General features: G+C 37.5%; 1 protein-coding gene across 1 annotated transcript in view; it reads left to right on the top strand.

The window, feature by feature from the left end:
- The window catches only part of brinp3b (bone morphogenetic protein/retinoic acid inducible neural-specific 3b), a 31,820-nt gene that overhangs the window by 3,780 nt on the left and 3,985 nt on the right, over positions 1-24,055 (top strand). The window contains exons 3-6 of the mRNA XM_077219579.1: positions 4,230-4,420; positions 7,061-7,254; positions 23,232-23,337; positions 23,640-23,876. Of these exons, the coding sequence (XP_077075694.1) occupies positions 4,230-4,420; positions 7,061-7,254; positions 23,232-23,337; positions 23,640-23,876 (728 nt within the window). The remainder of the gene's footprint in view (positions 1-4,229; positions 4,421-7,060; positions 7,255-23,231; positions 23,338-23,639; positions 23,877-24,055) is intronic.

Genomic DNA, 24,055 nt, shown 5'->3' with positions numbered 1-24,055 from the left:
CGGAACGTCAGCTGACGGCGCTGACGTTCCGCGCCGTAGACGGATCCAGTGGATTTCAGGGGTAAGGGTTTAGAAAAACCAAATCCTTTATTGAATCGTTTCAGACACTGTGAGAAAAGAGGTGATGCTGCAATATATACCATGAGAAAATGAAAGCGTTTTTTTTTTTTTACATTGGGGGCTTGTAAACCTATTGCAAGAGACCTGTTAAACAAAATCAGGAACTTTTAAAATGGCATAATAGGGGCACTTTAAATCTGGGAAATTTGAGCGTTATGCCAGAAGGGGAAATTATAAGTTTAATTGATCCAATTCATCACAATTACTGTCTGTTCCTCGAACAAAGCTGTTATATAACTTAAGAACAAATGGCACATATATAGAATGGACTACATTTCTAATGTCTTTTATGGTGATTTTTGACATTGTGGTTTTGGAAAACCAGTGCTCAGAGATTAAACAAATCTGGATTAACTAACATTAACAATGAGCAATACATTTTTTATATTGATTCATTTTTTTTTACGTTAGTGGTAAAAACACAAGTGTTCATTGTTAGTTAATTCTAGCTCAGGTACGTTAAATAATAACAGACACAACTTTGGATTTTAATAATGTTTTTGTAAATGTTTAAAATAACATCTAAAATGTATTAATGCTTTAGAAGTATTTATCTTTGTTAGTTCATGTTAGCTAATGCAGTAACTAATGTTAACAAATGGAAACTTTTGTAAAGTGTAGCCTAGAAAATTACATGATTGTCATTCATTTAATTGGAACATTTTAAAGTACCAGAGTGACATTTTGGTACTGCAGGATAAAAGTTTCCTAATGAAAGTGTGTTCTGTGTTTTCGTTCTAAAAGTACTAAATATATTATTAACTCATGGTTAAGTAACTGGGATTTGCTCTCCCCCCACACCAAACCACGCAGGATATTCTGGCCAAAAATTGCCCACTTAAACAAGAACTGTCTGACTTACATGTAAAACAACCGACCACAAATCACCTTTTTACAAGTTGTTCAGAGGCAGGTTTATCAGAAAAACATGTAGACTTTACAATCATACATTCTAATACATGATAATTATTTAACAGATATAACACAGAAAATAACATGGAATGTACAAGTCTGCTTAGCGATTTTCTTTTCTTGTTTAAGTGCCTCAAACAAAAGTCTGAGTTTTTTTCAAAAGATTTGATGCCATAACCTCGCAAACTGATAAATGCTGCGATACGTTCCTCCTCAAAAGTGCCCTGTAGTATGCGAGCATGACTTTGTGGATAAGTGCTTCCCATTTTTTTCTCTCTCATGATACGAAAAAGCAACGTAAACCATTACGCAGTTTGTCGAGTGGTTGCGTGACACCATTCACAATGTTTGCTGATGTATATTTGTTCTCATGTGCTCAGATATTACCTTAAACTAAATTCAGACATAACCAAACAAATCATAAAACATCCCAGCTGAAAAAAAAAAAACGAGTCGATTGCCATAAACTCAGCATAGCGCTCAGAAATCACTAATAAATACCATCTCCAAACAATAAGTAATAATGCATAAACACCTCCACAGCTTTCAGGAAGCACTGCAGCAGAACTCCAGATTATTATTAGCATCATTTTCCTTTTGATCTCATCTTCATTTACACCAATGGTTTCTGCTTCTGATTACAAAATAGCTTGTGGCTTTTGATTACATGTTGCCCTCAGGTCTGCACTGCAGGCTCTCAGAGAGCTCTCCAGTAAAGGAGCGTTTTGCCCTCTCTGGTTTGTCGGTGGTGATCAGTGGCTTAGGTGCTCAATGCAAGTGCTCATCAGGCACCTCATCTGATACTTACACCATCCCTCGTCGGGCTGATTGGTGATAATGACGTCCTCCATTCCCTTCATGATTGTTCTCTGGATAGGGCTCTTCATGTGAGTGATTGGATTGGTTCCCATGAGTTTTAAACTCTGTCACTAGTGCAGAGGGCTGTGGTTTAATTGCTAATCTCCAAAGAGAGATTTCTTCAACCAAGGTTGGGGAACCTCCTGTGTTTTCTCCAGTGTGGAGACTAATAACCTTGTAATGGAGATAGGGAATGCGGGAAATAGGACGAGAGAAAATAATAAATATTGATCTATTGGTGTGGTCTAGCAGAACCTAAGAAGAGGCATGGCTTTTTTGCTTGCTATGCAATTTGTTCACTGCTTGGATAACAGTGACTTCATTTGTATATAAATCATGAGATATATTCCCATGAGGCGAAACTTATTGGATACAAATCTAATTTGCTGTTATTTGACACACCGATATTAAATTATCTTTTACAATACAATATGTGATGCATGAAAAGACTCATACAGATGAGTTTGGGGTCATTATGGTCTCTTATGCTCTGCAAGGATGTATATCTGATATTCTTACAATGTAAAATAACTGTTTTGTATTATTCCTATGATGCAAAGCTGAATTTTCAGCATCATTACTCATCTTCAATGTCACATGATCCTTCAGAAATCTTTATAATATGATGATTTGCTGCTCTCTGATTATTATCAATGTTCAAAACTGCTTAATAGTTTTGTGGAAACCAAAGTTGTGTTTTCAAGATTCTTTGATGAACAGAAAGTTCAAAATAACAGCATTTATAGGAAATATAAAGCTTTTGTAACATGTTTTTAGTGTCATGTTTGATCAACTTAATGCATCCTTGCTGAATGCTGCTCATGATATTATACCTTTTGATCTAAAAGTCAAAGTCGGAATGTGAATGTGCAAAAACAAACAAACTTATATATACAGTATATATTTACATACATTCACATTTCAACTTTGCCTATTTGTACAACCAGTAAAAATTGCATTGGCTACAAGTTTATAAAAAAAGTTATATTTCTTAAAACTATTAAACCCTTTTTTAGGATCTTGCTCATGCTGAATTGCTTGAATTTTTGTCAAGTATAAATGTTAATGCCTTTACAATATAAAATGTCCCTACTTTGAATGCCATTTATCCACCAGTGGGAGCAAATGCTAACAAAACTTGACCCCTTGCATAATTATAATAACTTGCATGTAAACATTAAATGTTCCCATGAGGCAAAAAGTGTTGGGTTACTTAACTGAAAAGGGGGAACGAGATGCTGTGGGAAAGCGCTATTGGAAAATATCTTTGACCGGTTGTGAACACGTGTGGCATCATCAGAGGTTATATAAGCCAAATGCTTGGTGCATTTGTCATACGTGTTCACAACCAGTCGAACAAAGATGTTTTCCCATAGCGCTTTTGCGCAGAATAGATGGTAGCTTTTGAAAGAGAACACACTCTCTGTGAAATTCTTTACTGCACCTCTTACAGATTAAATGTCACGAAGTTGGAATGTGATGCTTTCAATGAGTGTGTCATTTCCACACACAAAGAAAGTTAAGAAGTGTTTCCCCCCCAAAAAGAAAAGTGTAACAATCTCTCTCAATTGTTTGCTAAAGCTTTTAGTGAGGCACGAGTGGGATGCTTTGTTTGAAGATCTGAATGCCAGCTTCAGGGAACGCTACAAATTCTGTCCGACCGGATTAGAACAGAATATTAGATGACTAAACTTTGAAAACATAGCTCTTGCGGCGTAATAATAGATGCCAGCTTATTTAAATGGAGAGAAAGTAGATTCAGTTCTCCATCCAACACTTATTTCATAGTTAAGTGGGTGTACAGTATGCATTTTGGTCGACATCCTTTAGTTGAGGAAGCGATTGCCGTTATCCCGTGTGAGGGCGTAATCAGATAATGGTTCCAAAAGGAAATTAACCAACATTATAACACACTGTGCCACCTTGGTATTTGGTTAGAGCAGTTGAACAAGTACAGCTTTACCTTGAACAACAAGAAGGATTGTTCAAAGTACTAATATGCACAATTCGAAATGCAGAGGCACCAAACATAATTTAAAGGAGGATCTTAAGGGATTACATCCTCAGTGCTTTGTAAAAAATGTGTTCAGATTGTGCACCTGGCTCCCCTCAGAGGCTCTTCAAGCCTTAAACAATGAAATACCACCTACAGTCATGGCTTCACTGTTGAGCCTAAAAGAGCTTTATGGGATAGAAATAGAGCAAACAAACAGATGTGGAGGAGAGCCAGATTAAGCCGAACATGTGAGAGGGTGACATGAATGTGACTGTAATGACTAATGTGAGAGACGTGCAGATTACTCGTACAACATCTCACGTGAATGATTATGAACTCACAGGGAGTTTGGCCGATGGAAGGTCAACAGCCTTGCTGCCGAGAGACAAGAAGGCAATGGGGTAGCCGTGCCCTTTGACCCCGACTTTATCCATAACATCAGACTTCTGGGGAGAAGGCCAAGCCTGCAGAAAATTACTGACACCATCATTAAGAAATACGGGACTCATTTCCTTCTCTCTGCCACTCTGGGAGGTAAGAAAACTCTATTATATGTTAGCTAGTTATTGTCCCTGCGAAATAGATTTTCATTCCTGTCTTGTGCTTGAGTTTGCAAGGTCATCTTTATATAGTCCCAGTAGAGGTTGACATGACATATGCATTATTGAACACTGGGGTTAGTGTTTTCTAATGAATGTGACACATAACTCAAGTTCCTGAATTAATGTAATGGGTCAGACAATTAACTCAAAATTAACCCTGTTTTTCTTTTTTAATTATTATTAAAGCACAGTTCTGGTCTTGATTCATCAGTGCATGCTATTCCTAAGAAAAATACTTGTCTTTGAAACTTTTGTAATTTTGCTGAATCATTGCTCTGCCTCTGAAATGACTTTGGTTTTTGGCTGATGTCACCTAGGCCAGTGGTTTTCAACTAGGGGACCGGGGCCCTCAGCAAACTTCCAATTAGGCTGCAGGATGATGTAAAATAATTTAAATCAAAATATTATTATTATCATATTAAAACAGGCCAATTTAAAATGCTTAAAAAAACAATCAAGATGTAAACTATACATTTACCGATATTGACTCCCCCAGTTTCTGTCAATAATATATTACAGTTAATATTTGTAATTATAGTTAATATTGTTGTAAAATGGGTGGCCTTTTAATATTGCGTTGTACATATGGAGGCCTTTGAGTCAAAAATGTTGAGAACCTCTGACAAAGGCTATTAGTTACCCAAATAGCCATATAGGAAAAGTTTTAGGCTACTGTTATAGGTAATTCAGCCATTCTAAAATTGGCAACACACATTTTAATGTAATGTAATAGAAGTTACATCTATAATAACAACCATAAATGCTCCCTTTACACCTGGCGATACAATGTTTCTTACTTATCATTTTCATAATTTTTAGACTTGTCTACCAAGTTTTTAACACATTGACATACAGTATAACCCTTTTTCATTTTTTGCATTTTCTTTTTTGCAAAATCTCTCAGGAAGTTTGATGTTAGGGGTTTGAAGTAAAGAAAAAGGAGATTACAGGTGTAATTCGGTGAAATAATTCAATAAATAATTGGAAATTGTTGAGTGAGTGCTTGAATGTGAAAATGATTTATGTTTTTTTTTTTCTACCATGACCTCATCACATACTACTTTCATCTCTGCTTGAGGATAATGAAAATGCATTTGCGTTTACACCTTCATTTTCAGTAAATTGATCCAATCCAGAAGATTTCCAAATGCATTAACAATGATCCACAATCATTGTGAATCACAATGATTCACAATCCGTCTTTCATCTGGCTTTTGGATGTGGATATGGATAAGTCTGCTGATTGTGATTCAATCACAGAAAATGCGTATTAATGCCAGGTATGCATGGAACCATAGATTTGACAACAACAACAAAAAAATCACCCTTGACCAGTGGTGGACGAAGTACACAAATTGAGTACTTGAGTAGTTACCAGCATAAAATATTACTCCAGTGAAAGTACTAAGTACTCAATTTCAATTTTACTTGAGTAAAAGTACAAAAGTACTTGATTTTTAATGTACTTAAGTATTAAATGTAAAAAGTACTAATCAAATTTTATATATGTAAATAATTTCTATAATCCTACTGCTAAAAATACCTTGGGGTGGTGGGGTTGCTGGGCCTGACATCATGAATTATTATGAATTGTCAAGTAGCCAACACTAGTCATTAAGGAAAATTGGTGGATGCAGATACACATTATGTATGCAAGTACATCATATTGATCATCAAGAAAAGTATGAATTTATTCTTTGGAATGTAGCAAAGTAAAAGTTCCTTAAAATAAAAATACTCTGGTAAAGTACATATAATTGAAAAATGTACTTAAGTAGTAGCTACAGTAAAGAAGTGAAAACTTTGTTACTGTCCACCACTGCCCTTGGCGTATGTAGAGATGCTCTTGAGTAAATTGACCTCAAAAAGTTCTGGAGGAGTATTTACCAATGTTTGAATGTCTAATCGGTTCCCCTATATATAACTAGGCATCTTCCTTTTTTTATGTTTTTTGTTCTGATGTACAAAAAAACATTATTGCCAAAGTAAAATATATTACTGCCTTGTCAGTTTCCAGAGGCAAGATGAAGAGTGTGGAAAGGTACATCCCTGTTTGTTTTGCTTGTGTTTATCCCTCTTCAAACTCATCTTCAATTGTAGATATACTACAGAGTAGTAGTGCTTTAGTTCTGCACAGTCTTTTATACCTTGCCTACCGAGAGATTGTTTACAGTACGCACCTCTTCAAAAGAGACATTCTCATTCGTCAACATCTCGCTCCATAAATAAACCGCTTTTATACCATGACTGAGGGTGAAAGTGGGGATCCATTGAAGGTCTGGCTAATGCTCCACAGGACACATTTTGACTCCACCATTTTTTCTTAGGCGTTTATTCTCTCCAAACAAACCCACCAGCTGAGTCAATTGATTTTCATTGGATCCCTCTCAGAGATGAAGGATACTCTCATCTGTACCATGCGTGTAATGAGAGCTGACGCATCAGATGGGGAAGAGCTCCATGGCTTTGTGGGCCCCCGATGGGCTGAGGCGAGCCGAGCTCATGCTGTAGATGATTAGGGTTGATTAGTTTCTCCAGCTGAGATGATCATTTCTGTCTGGCTTTTGATCAGGCGAGGAGTCCTTGACCATTTTCGTGGACAAAAGCAAGCTTAGCAGAGGTCAGCAGAATGGCGGTGCCTCCAACGCTACAGCTGGTTCGCTGACCCTCGAAGCCCTCCACCAACTGGCTGCATCCTATTTCATCGACAGAGACAGCACACTCCGGAAGCTCCATCACCTCCAGATCGCCTCCACCGCTATTAAGGTACGACCCCCATGGAACCGACTAGGGTTTGAACTGTGATGGCACTCGATCAGGGCTAAATAAACGCAAAAATCAATTATGCTTCAATGTAGGGCCGGGGCGATACATATACAGTATACATACATAAATTATATATATATATATATATATATATATATATATATATATATATATATATATATATATATATATATATATATATATATATATATATATATATGCGATATTATTGTGAAAACTTTCCTGATTGTATAAAATTAGGGAATATTGTGTATATGACAATAATCTTAAAAGTTTTGCTTACTGTATAAAGACAGTAAGCCAATTTCACTCTCCTTTTTCATCTCACGACCGTCACAGCTATTAGGCGCCTGTTTTCAAACACACTTTGCTCACTTTCTGTTATAACCCATTCACTATTTGAATACAATTTTTGGTAACACTTTATTTTGACCGTCCCTTTTGAACATTGTTGACTTTTTTCACACCTGAAAGTCCGCACCAAGGTCCGAAACAAAGTTCTTGTTTTGATACATTTTATACATTCGGTAATCAACTAAAAAGTATAAATGGAACAATGTTTGATTTGGCTTCATTTTAATTAGTGTTTTTACTAATTGATTGACTTGACATTTTTGGCAGCTAATATGTCAACCTGCTAGTATGTTATCAGCGTCGGGTAATTTACTCTAAAATGTAATTAATTACTAGCTACTAATTACATCTTTAACAGAGTAATTAGATTACTGTACTAATTACTCTCTCTAAAAAGTATTGCATTGCTTGTTACAAATTACTCCCTAAATCCCATCAACCTTCACAGTGGAACAATGCAAGGATAGAAGTGAAACCACTTTTAATTCTTTCCCTTCATAAATACATTAATTGTATAAATGTATAAATTGTATAAATTATTCTTGAACTGACCAAAATATTTAAAGGGAGAAGGTTACATTAAATATTTATGTTTTAACATTAGAAATACAATTTTGGCGTTAAATCCACTATTGTTTTATAGTCTATACAGTATTTAATGCACTTAGATCAGAAGTAACTGTAATTAAATTACAGAAAAATTAAGAGTAATCCCTTACTTTACCTTTTCAAGTGAAAAGTAATTAAATTACAGTAATTAATTAATAATGAGTTGCACCCAACACTGTATGTTTAAAACTTGACTGATCAGCACAGTCAATAATTAAAGACATAACTTCATTTTTAATGTGAAGAAGAGAACCTGCAGTGTCAGTCACATTTTGTAATAGCCTCACAAAACTGCATGTGCCGCACTGGGATATTTAGACCTTTCTGGCAGAACCAATTTTGGACTTCACGCACCCCACCCCCAAAAATGGGAGCCTCAAATTAATTTTTTCTTCTTCTTCCCTTGATCATTTCTTATAGGGGATTTGGGACCAGACATGTTAATGTCTTGCTTATTCCCATGTCACAGGACTCAAGTCTTTTGGTAAAAACTTCCTCTATGATGTAGGTTAGTTTTAATGGACTCTGTTGTAGCAAAACATTATTATTATAAGAGTAATAATATATAAGAGTATTTTTCAGCAAAATGTCCTTGTTCATTAAGCCATACTTATCCTAACGTAATTCTTGGAGGGTTTATCAACAGACCATTTTATCTTAATACCATGTACTATTAAAATGGATAGTTTGTTCATTACTCATTATCCTAGTCAGCAAGGGAGCAATTAAAAAGGAAATCCACTGAACAACATTCAGGCATGCCTTTCTTTCCCTGAATGGCCACTGATTTGGAAATCTCAATGGTTAACTATTAACAGGGATTTGTTTTCCCTCATGCTAAGCCAAACAACCAGTATAGCGTTGTATCAATGATATATATTTAATGTCATGAATTGTTCTGTATTTCTAGCATGTTATAAATGGTGACCGGCCGATCTATCAGTGAAAAAGAAGCCACATGATAGTTGTCTGCTGTTTTTTTCTACATTGTATTTCAGTCTAAAACCTGGCCAAACCTGGGGAAACTTATTCTGTATCGGTTCAATTTATGTTTTTAAACATCACTGACTGCAGTCTCTCTCCTGAATGAAAACTCAGTACAACCAGTGAAGTCGGATTTAGGAACCAATGACTCTTGTGAATTGGTTCTTTTTAATGAATCAAAAATATACCACACAACCAGTATAGTCTGTTTTTTAAATTTATGACTCTTACATTTTGGTTCTTTTAAGCAAATCTTTTAAGTTATTCGCTGGTGTTGTTGCTGCTCATGAGGCTACGGGAGAGCTGACGGGATGTGTGGGATACGGGAGACAACAGCAGCATAGGGGTTCTCATTTGATCCATCTTCCCCTATTAAGATGTTTTGATTTGGACCTTTAGTTGTTTATGTTTGGTTGGACTGATGTCACTTGAACTTGCGACTTACATTTACATGCTGACATGCCGACTAATAATTACACTCATCACTTGACATGTCATGTTTCTTACTTTAGTTAAATAAATCTTATTGTTTATGCAGCGGTTGTGTGGCATCTCCATTACTTTGTTGCGATCTAAGAATAGAATTGTAACGTTCTTTTGATAAAGATTTAGATATTGTTTAGCTCATTTGGTGTATTAGGTGCTCTGTTGGATGATAATCTGAAAAAGAAGTTAATCCTTGTTTATTCGCATTATTTTGGAGATGCACGTAAATCTTTGTTTAGATTATGTTTGGAAATGTCCTGTGAGTTCAAAGGTAGTAGTCATTGAAGGTAAGTGCATTTTTATTAAGGTACAGATGAACCCTTATTAAATTTTCCCCAGTAGGTATTAGCAAAGACTGGCATTGATTTGTTATTTTGCCTTTTTTATTTTTGTGCAGGCTTTTGGGTGAAGCACACCGCTGTGGCTACGGATTGAGCTGTATTGCGCAGTTTCGAAACCATCGGTATATGGTGTTTAATGACGCTTTACTCTTAAAAGCTGCATGAAGATTAGGCATAATACAGTTTAAAGGGTTGATAGGCAGGGTAGAAGGGGAGAAGGTGAATGAGTGTTTTGTCTGTGGCTTACTATGTTTTTAAATGCACTTTAACTTGAGAGAGTAATCAAAAAGTTTAAAGGTTAAAATGACAACATGTTAGTTATAGACAAACATTATGATTTTGTCAATGTTATTTTATATTGATAGATTTTTTGTTTGTTTAGTATTGCTATCTGATAAAAATTTGTAAGGCCACTTGGTGCTTATAAAAAGCAGTTGCCAATTGAGCAAACTTTTCACACTCCTTTAGTGACTTTTTTTCCTTTTTCAAAAAAGCGACTTGCGGTAAATCAACTTTTGGACTACTGGTTAACATTTAGTCAGTCACTATACCATACTCGTTCCATTATCTGAGAAAAAAAAATGTAAATGAGAACAGCTTTATTAGACATTCAGCTATATATTATATTAAAATACAGTATGTGAGCACAAAACAAATGTAAAGTGCCAGCAATTGGCGCATTACATCATCTAGTGAAATTTAATGCCTTTTTGAGCAGGCTTTAGCTACTTTCCATTAAAAATGGCAACTGCTAAAAAGCAATTAAAAAAAGAATCATAAATGGGACAATTAAGGACAAATAACTTACTGATTCCATCCACTCTCATCTCTACTAAACAGTACTGCAGTATTCAGAGAAGATATTTCTCCTTAAAGACTCGTATTGTGTTTGGAAGCCTTAAGTCAGTTTCTTTGCAACTTAAAACTTATCTTACTGGAACCAACGCAGGAGAACCTGGAACGAAGTTCAACGTGAATTTATGTTGGATTCATGCATTCAACCGCAGGCGATACATATGAGAAAACGTCTTCCTCTTGCATACAATTATTACTGCCTCGAAGGTGAGTTCATTATTCAATACGCAGTTATCAGCAGCGTTACCTTGCGCCTGCGGCGTTCGTGATAGACTCCACACTGATCTCATTTGGGCATGCTTTGTTTAAAGTACCCGTGCCAAGTACAGCCTTTAAATATAAATCCGTGCTTAAACCACTGAAGTACTTCAGATATGAATGACCTAAGGTTTGCTTTGAAAAAGTCTCAAGCAGTCATCAGTAAAGCAGGGACTTAATCCAATGCAGCAGTTTGCAATTCAAAGGCCATTTCCAACTCTGTCCTGCCACATTCAGTCATTTGCAATCTCAGTCAGGCAAACTGTTTTGGGGTCTGAGCCCGTTTACTAAGAGGATCCCGGGCTAAGTTGCTATTAATGAGGACAAAGCGCCTGTCGGTGTTAGTCACAACATGCATCACGGTGATGGATCAGCCTGGTTCTTCCATTTAGATTCCTTTCTGCATTGACTAATTCAACTCATTAGTTGCATCTAGCATTAAGTGAGCTCTGAGGCACGAAAACAGATGTATGGAAGATGCATTATAAGGTTAGCCGAGGTGTTAAATGGAGCTAGTTGGATGATTCTTCAGTGTTTCTCTTATGGATGATCAGCTGAGGGAGGACGGTATTCGAAAGGTGTTTGAGAGCATAAATTAGAGGTTTGATTATGATGCACCACAGCTGAATCAATTGGCCTCATTAGTTTTGCTGGGTCTTCAGTATAGTCACAGATGGCATTAGTAACTGACCTCATTGGTACTTTGAACAATTGTCTGTCTTAACACTAATTAATGGAGTTAAATGTGTTCAGAAGAATAATGATTTGTCTGGGAGCAATAATGTTTTTTTTAATGCTTTATGTTATTCATTAATGTTATTGATTAACTTATAAAGTGGTGATTTCTCGCTGTTTGAATTACTTTTTTAATATTAACACAGACAATGAAAGTAGGGGTGAAAAACTCATTCTGGCTTTGTATTAATCAAAGTTGTAAATCCAGTATGTTTGGAAAGAGGCTTTAAACACAGACACATTATTCACAGTTTTTTTTACTATTCAGTAAGGCAGAAGAAAGGCCAAACAACATTAACCTTCACATTATGGTTTCTTGCTCCTAAATTAAACATGATCACAGGACACCATCATCTAGATTCTAGATAACGGAAATCTATTTTCACTACCAAAATGTCTTTAAGTTCACCAGGAAAGATATGTTTTAGCATTGATTTCCCAGTGTTTGGGCAAATTCAGTGTCAATCGGTGCTTTGAAAGAAATATTTCACGTTTAAAAATGAAAATTCTGTCTATATTTACTAACATTTGTCTTTCCAAATGGTCAAAGATGTGACACTTAAATGGGTTTAATATTAATAATAATAATAATAATAATAAAGTAATTTATTAATTTATTCAAAAATGCATTAAAATGCCATGTATACATGCAGTGATTTCTCCATTTCACAGACAAAAATCTAAAACAGGCAATGATATCATGACTCTGAGCCAATGACTTTTTCCCCACCATTGACAGAAACTTCAGTCATTTATGATACAACACTTCACTGCCATTGACGGAAATTTCCGGTTTACCGTGTTTTCTCTGTTATAAGGTAGAGGGCACTATGACACATCTTCTGAAATAATACAGAATCTCCTGATCAAAAGACAAGTGATGTAAAATCTGATTAATTTCCGTGAACTGGTGCTTTTGTACAGTTTGTTTCAATGAACCAGTAAAAATAAAAAAATAAAAAATATCGGTTCTGTGTTTGCGGTCACGGTTTCATTTGCGAATCCTTTATGTCGGATACGACTTGAGTAGCTTACATCTTGGATTTATAAAAGATTCACACCTATAGCACACATTACAGACATTGAGCCACAAACGTGGATATGATCTACGTACATCATAGATCTACAATTGCATAAGGTTTAAATAAAGACAGAATGGCTCTTTCATACCAGCCCCTAATTGGGATGAATTAAACATACCAATTCCCAACACATAAAGAGCCACACATAAATACAAATAGTGAATCCCTTAGCCCATAGACTCGTGTAAAAAACAAAGCTTTGCTACAGGCCTGTCTATAACACTGTACTTAGTTTGTAAACGCACAGAGTGAACCAGACCCTTTTTGTCAGGGAAATTTTCCAAAAAAACTCACCCATCTCTATTCTCTCACCCATCTCTTCCAGAAGAGATCTGAAATGTATTGGACCTGTCTCCACCTTCTTTTTATGTACAAATCATGCACATCAAACAATCCAGGAGATAATGTGGGTTTTTCTTTCAGCAACAGGATATGATTAGGTGTCAGAGCTTCAAGATCCATTGGATCATCAGACGATTTGGTGATTGGTCGATCGTTCAAGATGGCCTCAGCTTCACACAAGACTGTATGGAAAACATCGTCATCAAGCATCTGCTGTTGGAGAACTGTGTGGATTTTCCTCAACATGCGGATGACACGCTCCCATTCCCCACCATAATAGGACCCAGCAGGAGGATTGAAACTCCACTTAATGACCTTCTGGCATAAAACTCCATGAATGTTAGCCTGATTCAATGATAAAAGTGTCTCCCTAAGTTCTCTCTTTGCCCCTATGAAATTTGTACCATTATCTGATAGAAGATGCTCCACTTGCCCTCTTCTACTGACAAATCAGCTCAGAGCATTAATACAGCCATCTGTGTCAAGAGAAGTAGCCAATTCAAGGTGAACTGCTCTGCTGGCCAAGCAGGTGAAGATGACACCATAACGCTTTGCTGTGCCTCTTCCGTTCTTCACCACTATTGGTCCAAAATAGTTAACACCTGTGTTTGTAAATGGCGGCTGGTCTGGCAGAATCCTCTCCTTGGGCAGGTCAGCCATCTTCTGCCTTATCCAGCCATTATATCTTTTACATAAACAACATTCTGTTATGATCCTCCTCACAGCTGAGGTGGCACCTGTGATTCAATACCTCCTTAATGTAGACAACAGGTGGTTACGCCCACTATGGCCAAGCTGTTGATGTAAATCCTTCAGTATGAGGTTTGCCACTTGCTGATCTTTAGTGAGTAGTGGATATTTTGTGTCTTCTGGCAAAGAGCCTCGGGTCAGCAGCCCTTCGACTCTCAAAAGCCCATCATCCAACCATGGGTCCAGCTTATAGATGGTACTCTCTTTGCTCACTATATTCTTTCCAGAAGACAAAGCAGTGATCTCCTCAGGGAATCTTTGCTGTTGGCAGTAGCAGATTATAGCCAGCTCAGCTTCCATACAATCTTCTGCTGACAGGGTTTGTCCTCCTGTTGCACCTTTAAACATCCGACTCTCTTGCACCAAGGCACTCTGCTTGTTTGCATCAGCAATACCTGCCTCTTGCGAGTTCTGAACTTTGAGTGAAATGAAAATGAAAACGCTTGTCCTCATTCATGACATACTTTAGCACAGATGTGCTGTCAGTCCAAAAGACAGATTCTAGCAAGTGGAGCCTCAGCTCTTTCTTTAACATCAGGTCAACATGAACAACAAGCACAGCAGCAGTTAACTCCAAACGGGGAATAGTGATGACCTTTAAAGGTGTTATTCTGGCCTTTCCCATGAGGAAGGGAATATGAATGTCATCGTTGCTATTATGGATTCTAAGGTAAGTGTCTGTGCCATACCCTTGTTCGCTTGAGTCTGAAAAATTATGATGAAATATATTATGATGCAATAAATATATTATGCAAGACCCACAGCTTATGGGCTTAACACATCTCTCAACTTTGAATTCAGACAGTTAATTCAGCTCCTTAAAAAACTTCAACAACCAGTCACGCAAAATGTTGTAAGGCACAGTCTCATCCCATCCGTAATTCCTCCGACATAACTTCTGTAGCATGATCTTAGCAGGTAGCACAACTGGTGGCAAAAACCCAAGTGGATCGTATACTGAGCTGGAAAACCGACAACATCCCACGTCTTGTGCAGAACTTCTCCTGGACCTCCATTTTGAACTTAAATGAGTCAGTTTCTGCACACCACAGCAATCCAAGTGTTCTCTCAACTGGCAGGCTGTCCCTGTCCAGATCCAGCTCCTTCCACTCTTTGGCTCGATGCTCCTCGGGAATGGTTTGCATGACAGTGCGCTTGTTGCTACTCCATTTTGTGAGAGTGAAACCTCCACGCTGACAAACAATGGAAAGATTTTTATCCAAACAAACTGTTTCATCTTCAGATGCCACACTGTTAAGACAATCATCTACATAGAAGTTTTCTTTGAGAGTTTGAACAACCTCTTCTCGGAACTCAGATTGATGATCATCTGCTTGATCATCTGCCTTGGTCGATTAACAGGTCTCGTGATAGTTGGCAAATCCGTAATATCACCAAACAAAGGATACATTAGGATGCCAACCGGTATTTCAATAAATTCCACAATATATTTGAACAAAGCTCTACATTGAGTATTTTCCAGAATGTTATGTGTGACAGTTCACCGTTCTCTGAGCTTGACAGGCAATTTACACATAAAAGCTCTCATATTGCTTGGCATATCCAACTCCTGAAGGTATTACAATTCTTCAGTGACGTTGCAATAACCACGCAGAAAAAGGGCATACGATTGCAAAGCATTGACATTTTCCCCTTTTATTGAGGGCCAAGACAAGGATCTTTCCAGATAAGCTGTGGCAATATTGTACTTATTGCAAAAATGTTCTTGCAATAGCTGTTTTGCCTTAGCATAGCCAAGGTCAGGGATCATGTGTAGGCAACTACATACTAACTCTTTTGTCTGCCCCCTGGTGAACTGTTCCAATAAATATTTACAATCACTACAGCTTGCCTTCTCCTCCACTCCCTTTTTAAATGCTCTGATAAACGAAACATACTGAAAAGGATCTCCATCAAATAAAGGTATATCTCTGGCTGGTAAAGGTGAAAAACGTTGCTGTTGGACAAGAGCCGATGTTATTTAATTTTGACTTTGCATTATAGTGCCAATGTCACCATACTGACTCTCCGTTTGTTGCCGAAGAATCATTTCAGATGCAAAAGGTCTTCGAGGTCGAACTGATGTGTCTCCCAGTGCATGCTGGGAATTCCACCTTTCTGAGTCCATACATTCATGCCAAGGCTGCTTGCAAATTTCCTGATACGGCACAGATGATGTCAAAGAGGGATCCACTGCTAGTACTTTATTTGAAGTTTTGCTATATCCAACAAGTTCAAACTTCTCTGCCATTGGATTTAATATAGTTGCAGATGCTTTCCCCTCTTCCTTTTCCAAATGAGACTTCACTGTCACCCCTTTTCCACCAAAAAAGAACTGGTTAGGAACTGGTGCTGGTTCAAAGTTGGTTCGGAGTTGGTTCAACTTGCGAACCTCCTCAGAACCTGTTTGTTTTTCCACTGACTAGAGCGCCCAGCGAACGACGTCATTACGTCACTGTGTACGTCGCCATACGTCTTAGCTAGAAACGCTTGCAAGCACAACATTACTTTGGGATTATCTCTAACTCGTGTACCAAGAAGGCTTTAAAAACAATTGAAATATGTAAGTCTTTTAATCTTTCCCTTTAATATGTAATCTTTTCTGATTAGTTATGTACCCCTGTCTTGTGTCCTTTTTTTCTTTCCATTTATTTGTTCTATATTGTGACTGTTTTCTTCTTTGCTTACATAATGTTTTCAATTTTAAAAAAAACTTAGAAACGTTTGCGCCAACTTTAAGCATAACAATTACAATGGCGGACTACATTGTGTTTCTGCAAATGTTTCTCCTGGCTTTGCGATCCTATTTTATGGTCAGAAAAGATGTTTAGAATACATCTAAACCCGCCCCCAGCCCCCGACGTTAGCATGACGTGGTAAAAGAATGGTTCTAGTCCAGCAAAGAGTTGGTGCCGCGTTGGAACCAGTTTTCCTGGCCGAGAACCGGTTATTTGCCTGTCGAAACAAAAAGAACTGGTTCGCTCTCAAAATGCTTTGGTGGAAAAGGGGTAAACATGAGAGGCATTTAGAGGCCTTTAGAACTGCAAGTTTAGAATTGGATTCTAAAAGCATTGCTTTCAGTTCCAGCTGCTCCTTCCTCTTAATCATCTGCTCTTGCTCCTCCAAGTCCTGTCTTTCCTTTAAAGCTGCCATACGAGCAAGCAGTGCAGCCTTATTTGCCTTGGCTATAATTTGTGCAGAAGAAACACTACTGCATGCACTCGTTTTACTTGGAGGTCTACTACCAACAATTGAAATACTATCATCTGGATTGACCCCATCAACTTTGTCATTCATGGCCTCATTTGTAGTAATTTCATCATTTTCATTACATGATACCAACATTTTAAATTCACAAATAAAATCATTATTTACAAATCATTTTTGCCTTAAACCATGTGTCATGTTTTTCCTTCTCGCTTTCAGGTAACATGCCCATCAAAGAACCATGAATACCTTTTACTTCATCACACAAATCTAAAAGATCAACAAAAGCACTTTGCACCTCTTTTACATTTCTTTGTTGCATCAGACCTTCTATCTTTTTCCTTAAATTATTAGCTTTAGTTACATTTTGTCACCCTGCAAACTTTCAACCTTTTCTACAAACGCTTTAGGAGTTAATTTCACAACACATTTTTGTTTGTCTATTTGAACATCAGTAAAAAACACCATTGTTCAACTTAAGCGCTTCCATAGACCTGTGCTCAGCTTCAGCCGGCTCCATAATCTACCTAATATTCAAAGCACAATCGAAGCAACAGTGAATCTAGTTTGCAACGTTAGTTATGCTCTTTGACAAACAATGCATTGGATGTATGTCCCCATGTTGTGTGCACACAAAGTTAAATGGCCATTAAACAATAAGTAGCGCTACTATACCTCTTCACGTTGGGCGCCATATGAACAAAGCTCCTCTGCTGACGTTTGTAGAGCAGCTCCAGTGTCTTTCCTCACGCTGGTAGATGGTCCCTGACCCAAAAATAAAAATACGCACATATAATCCACAGATATGTGATGTCCTCCTGTTGTGGCTGCAGCTGATTTCAGCTACAAACGAAATCGATGCAAAGTTCCTCCAACAATCCACTCAATCTCATTCAACAGATGTTGAAACTCCACTGCAAAATTAGGTAAACTCAGTTAAACACAGTTTTTTGACTAAATGTAAGTAACCAAGTCTTTTACTTAAAAGCAGCTGAGGGCTGCTGGGCGGTGCTTGTTAATGGACGCGCACGCTGGGGTTGTTATTCACTGCAATGTACACACAAGTTAATATGCTTACATTGTAGATTTATATTAATGTGACTGGTCTTCATTTATAATAAGTAAAAGTCCAACAAACAGTCAATAGATCCTCAGTTCCAAGTTCTTCACCAGTATAGATTTCCTACTGCACAGTGTGGCATAGCATACCTTAGCATAGCGTAGCGTAGCATTAAAAAAACTGTGTGCACCTTCCCTACAGCAAAAAAAGAAAAAACCTTCCCTACAGCAACACCTGCACCTGAAGGAAGGTTCCTATCTATATTCAGAAACCAATAACCCAAAGAGAGACCTCTAATGGACACACACTTACATAACAAGGTTTAAATAAAGACAGAATGGCTCTTATAATTGGTCTTTGATAAAAACACGATTTTTGTTGCTTTTTGCTCAAAATGTTGCTTTTTTAATGAAACTTGCCCACATTCAAGTGTTGATAAAAAAAATTAAGCTAGAATATATATATATATATATATATATATATATATATATATTTTTTTTTTTAATAAAAGCTTTGTTCTTTCTTTTGATATACTGCATGTTCAGATATTCATACAACAAAATATTCTGGGGGCCATGAAGCTTTTGTGAAAATGATCAGAAAAGCTGGCGGTGGCTGACAACTTTTAAAAAATATATGATGCTTTTTAAAGGGTCATTCCACCGGTGGAGACATGAATATGTATTGAAAGTGGGTCATATATGTAGTAGAATAGTATCATCAATTTCTAATTTGGGACCTTCTTGGCCGATAAAAGGCAGAAAATGACTTTTTAGTGCTTGTGGATTCTAGATAACAATCCCCATAGTGCATTGCAATGCTCAGCTCCGCAGACCACTCCCACTACAGTAGCTAGTTTAACTGCAAGATATCAGTGCGATGAACCTGCCACGTTAGCGTGTTAACAAAATGAAAATAAACTTACTTTACAGAAAGACGACCATTTGACCCTGTAGGCTTTGGCTGACGTTGCCAGTTGAACTTAGGTATTCTAAAGTAGGTCTCCAGGACGCCGCTATTCATATGGGGTGCGAAACTCGGGTGAGCAACAACACACACGTCCGTGTCATCCTCCGATTCCGTAGCACTGCTGGAATTCTCGGCAGCAGACAGACTCTTGTTCTGTGTCCATTGGCGCACAGTGAGAGCACAGGCACCACCAATCTGCTGCAGCTCGAGCCATTGCGGGCTCCTCGTCCGCGGCAGGCAGATCGTCTGAATCGGCTGTGGTGGCAGCAGCTTCACCCGCCTCCGGTTCCTCCATAACCCTCAGCTGCTCGTCGCTTTACTGTGGCTCATAAAGGTAGCCACGAACATCTGTTTCTACCATAACTTCGTCAAAATCCAGATCCTCCATAATGCATCCGCCTGTGTATTCAGTACCTTCGTCCATATTTTCAAAAAGTTTCTCCCAGTGAAATCAAACGCCCTGGCACTGATCTGATTGGTCTGTTAGCACATTAGGTCCAACCCCCTTTGGGCGGGTTTGAAAGGGTGGGAACTAGTGCTTGTAGTCTTCACAGAAATCCCCCCCCCCTTTTACACTTCCTCCTACAATGACGTAAAATGACGATGTTTGCGTCATTGTAGGAGGAAGTGAAAAAGGTAAATAGAGGATTTCTCTCATCTCAGGGGAAAATGAAAGAGTGTTGAACGACCATTCAATAGTATGACTGGATTTCTAACAATGGAAATCTTAATGCAAATGGGTGGAGTGACCCTTTAATGTTTTCCTTTTCCTTTAGTGTGTAATGTTTATGCATGTATAAAATCTGCAAAGTTACAAAGTAGTGTCCCACAAAGGGATTTATTCTTCATTTATCAAACAGACCTGCCTAAAACGCCTCAATCTCGAAGTCTCCCTCAAACGTCACAATGTAAAATATTTGCAAAATGCTCGCCCAAAGGCATACGCAGAGAAAGAAGACGAGGTTTCATGTCACAGATATGCTGTGTCTTGATGTGAAATTTGGCCGTTCAAAAATGGATGAAATTAGGAATCAGACGTTAAGATGTATTTATAAATATGTTCCTGCAGAAAAAGTTTACTTGTGCACAGCACATTTTACAGAGGAGAGTTTCCTGAACCTGGGAGAGTACAACACAGGGTATTTACAAAGACAAATTACCACTGCGAAACAGTGTGAAAAACTTGGATCCGATCAATCGGCTTGATCATCCGCATTTTCAGTGACGGTAAAACAGCTGACATTATTAACTGTGTGTTTACATTTGTTTAACGCCTTGGAAGCTGAAGCTTGTGATTATGGTAAGGTGCTTTCACATTTCTGACACACCCTGGAGGTGTGGCCAATCACAACACACTGGGTCAGCTGACCAATCAGAGCACTCTAAGCTTTTCAGAAGGAGGGTCTTTGTAGAAATCAGCACATTTTAGACAGACTGAATAGAGGAACTGCAATTAAAGCATGTTAACCTATTCCATTACACTCAATATTTTAAAATAGCATCATATGACCTTAAAAATATCAGATAATTTTACCTTTTTATTAGCTTTTTTTATATGAGCATTCAATTAGTTGAGGTTGTAAAATGTCATATAATCCCCCCACACGTAATAATAATAAAATTCACCCTATATTCTGAAGCCATTAAATAGCTTTGCATGAAGAACAGACAAGTAAAATCTTCCCTTCCTCCATATTCACAATTCACAACAAATATTATATTTTTGTCATTTTGCCACGTTCAGAATACGATTTTTCTCATTTATTTGTTTGATGTACAATTACATGCAGAGTGCAACAACAGGCCTATTGTGTGTTTGGCCTTTCCAGGTACAATGAGCTGGCTCGGACCTCAGAGAGAATTTTTCAGGATTTAATGAATCTCCCTCCAGAAGCGTAAGAGCCTGCTGTGGGTGTAATGAAGTTGTGATTTTTCGCTCTCTGTTTCTCTCACACTCCGCTGATTCTTGCCCTTGACTTCATGTCGTTTGAATACTTTTTATAGCTTTTTTTTTTCCATAAATGAGGAACTATCTCAGATTTTACATTATTTTGCTGCATAAAATCCATGGTTTTATGCCACCACAGAATAAAGAGACAAACAGTCCTCTCTGGGCTGCGCAAAGATAATAAAAATGTTAATTAAATACAGTGATGTTAACCTAATTAGTTTCATGATAAATTAGGACCAGATGCAACCAACTCTTGCATCATTACACAAACAGAAGTAGAACTACATAGTTGCCTTTGCTTTTGCAAGTACAAAAAGTGCTGTTTTTTTATTTTATATTTTATTTTTTTATTGTTACTAAACTAAATAATATAATGATTTAAATAATATTTAAAAACAGGAAATAGACAGCGCGAAGTGAATGAGAACTATGGAGAACCTAGAAATATTAGGAGTTTTTTTTACATTTGAAATGAAAACAATGAATTAAAAATTAATGCAATGTATGCTCAGATATAAAATATTGTTGTTTTTTAAAAGTAATTTATTCAAAAGTTTCAATCTTCAGTGTCACATGATCCTTCATAAATAATTTAAATATGCTGATTTGCTGCTCAAGAAACATTTATTGTCAATGCTGAAAACAGTCATGCTAAAAAAAAATGGTGGAAAATGGTTTTTCGGGGTTCTTTGCTGATTAAAAAGATCAAAAGAACAGCATTAATTTGCAATAGAAATCTTTTTATAGTAATACTTTATGGTCCAATTCTCACTTAACTTTTTTATTAGCATTAATATTACTAGGATATTGGCCGTTTATTAGAACACAAGTATTTATTAAAGCACATATTAATGCCTTATTCTGCATGACCATATTATACATCCTTAATCCTACCCAGTACCTAAACTTAACAACTACCTTACAAACTATAACGGACCCTTTCCCAATGCCAAATACGGCATGTTAACAATATTAGCCATTGCAAAAGTATAAGAAATTTGTACAATAGGAAATAAACAGTTAAGTCAAAAGTACAAAAGCTGCTAGTATTGGATTTCAGTTAATTATAAAGTTATGAAACTTAACTTTGCCTTGGTCAAATCAATTTGCTCTGGAAAAAGTTGGCCTAAAAGTTTAATAAGACCAAAGATTGCCCGCTTGATATACCCAAAATGAATAATACCTCACGTTTAAACTATGTAAATAAGAGCCAGCGGCAAATTCCCGGAGGACTGCCGAGAGCTCCATCTCCGAAAACATCTAAACAAATTGTCAAATATTTGCTTATATGTTTACATGGCAGTCGCATATTTGAGATCTAAATAACTACATTCTCGCGTAAAAAACTCTTAAAACTGCATTCCCTGACACAATAACAGTAGTATTTGTAAAATTATGGTGGTTTGCTCGTCCACCATGACACTCTGTGAGAAATGTTGCAAGTGGAGTGAAACAAATGGTTAAATGGTTCCAATGCTGATACTGTGGGAATATCGCACGGCTGGAAAAGGCTCTCAGCCAATCAGATTCAAGAACCAGAAAGAACTGTTGTATAAATTATATATATATATATATATATATATATATATATATATATATATATATATCAAGTTAAAATTGCTAAAAAAAACTAGTAGTTTTTTTTTTTCTTTCACTTTTTCATTTTTTTCATCAGCCAAATAGTGTAAATAGAGTTGATTGTTGAGATGGTTACATTGAAAATCGCTCACCCACTTGTCAGGTGTATTTGATATTCACCAGCTGCTTCAATCAATTTATTACACAAAGCCAATAATTGCCCCCCTCTCTCTCTCTCTCTCTCTCTCTCTCTCTCTCTCTCTCTCTCTCTCTCTCTCTCTCTCTCTCTGTCTCTCTCTCTCTCTCTCTCTCTCTCTCTCTGTCTGTCTCTCTCTCTCTCTCTCTCTCTCTCTCTCTCTCTCTCTCTCTCTCTCTCTCTCTCTCTCTCTCTCCAGGTAACTGAGACCAGGACCGGCCCTTTAGGCTGCAGTAACTATGACAACCTCGACTCTGTCAGCTCCGTTCTGGTTCACAGCCAGGAGAACAAAGTTCAATTGCAAGGTACACAATCCCACACTTCCTCATAAAACACTTCCCCTCATTCTGCTGTTAATTCTAAAGTGTTTTCCCGAGGTTGTGGTTGTGTGATGAGCCATGGTAGCAACATGATCAAAGCGTTGATGAGGCCGTTGTCTAATTAGCCTGCTAATTATACACAAAACTTGAATGTTGATAGTTGACTGTGCTTGCTAATTAGATTAAAGGATTTAGCAACTGACGAGACTGAGGCCCTTTTGACTCTCAGCCATGGAAAAGCAAAGGCATGTGTGGTCGACCTCACACTTCTGTATTTCTCCCTCTAGGACTTCAGGCTATTCTGCCTAGTTATTTAAGTAGCAGCTTTGTTCAGGCTGCCTTAGGCTACATAGGCTGCATTGCTGAAGGCCAGTTTGTGTGCAAAGACAATGACTGCTGGTGCCAATGCAGCAAGGAGTTTCCTCAGTGTAACTGCCCCGAGGCTGATATCCACTCCCAGGAAAGCTACCTGGAGCGCATGAGGGAGGCCTGGAGACAGGAGAACCAGGAATTTCAAGACTCAGGTGCCATAACATCTTGATTATCTCTTTTGCTCTGTGGAGCATTTTTTGTCCCATCAATTCATGAAGTGCTAGTGTCCCCATTAGGGCGCAAGACTGCTTAACCAGCAAGACTCCCTTCCTGGGGAACTTCACCAAAAATTCTCTTCTGTAGGTTTTTTTAAGGAATACTCGCTGACTGT

The sequence above is a fragment of the Siphateles boraxobius genome, unplaced genomic scaffold (assembly GCF_051911475.1).
Source record: "Siphateles boraxobius isolate OS27281-9 unplaced genomic scaffold, OSU_SipBor_1 1, whole genome shotgun sequence".
Taxonomy (NCBI): domain Eukaryota; kingdom Metazoa; phylum Chordata; class Actinopteri; order Cypriniformes; family Leuciscidae; genus Siphateles; species Siphateles boraxobius.
Note: the sequence above shows the minus strand (reverse complement) of the source record. Positions and strands in the feature narration are given on the sequence as shown.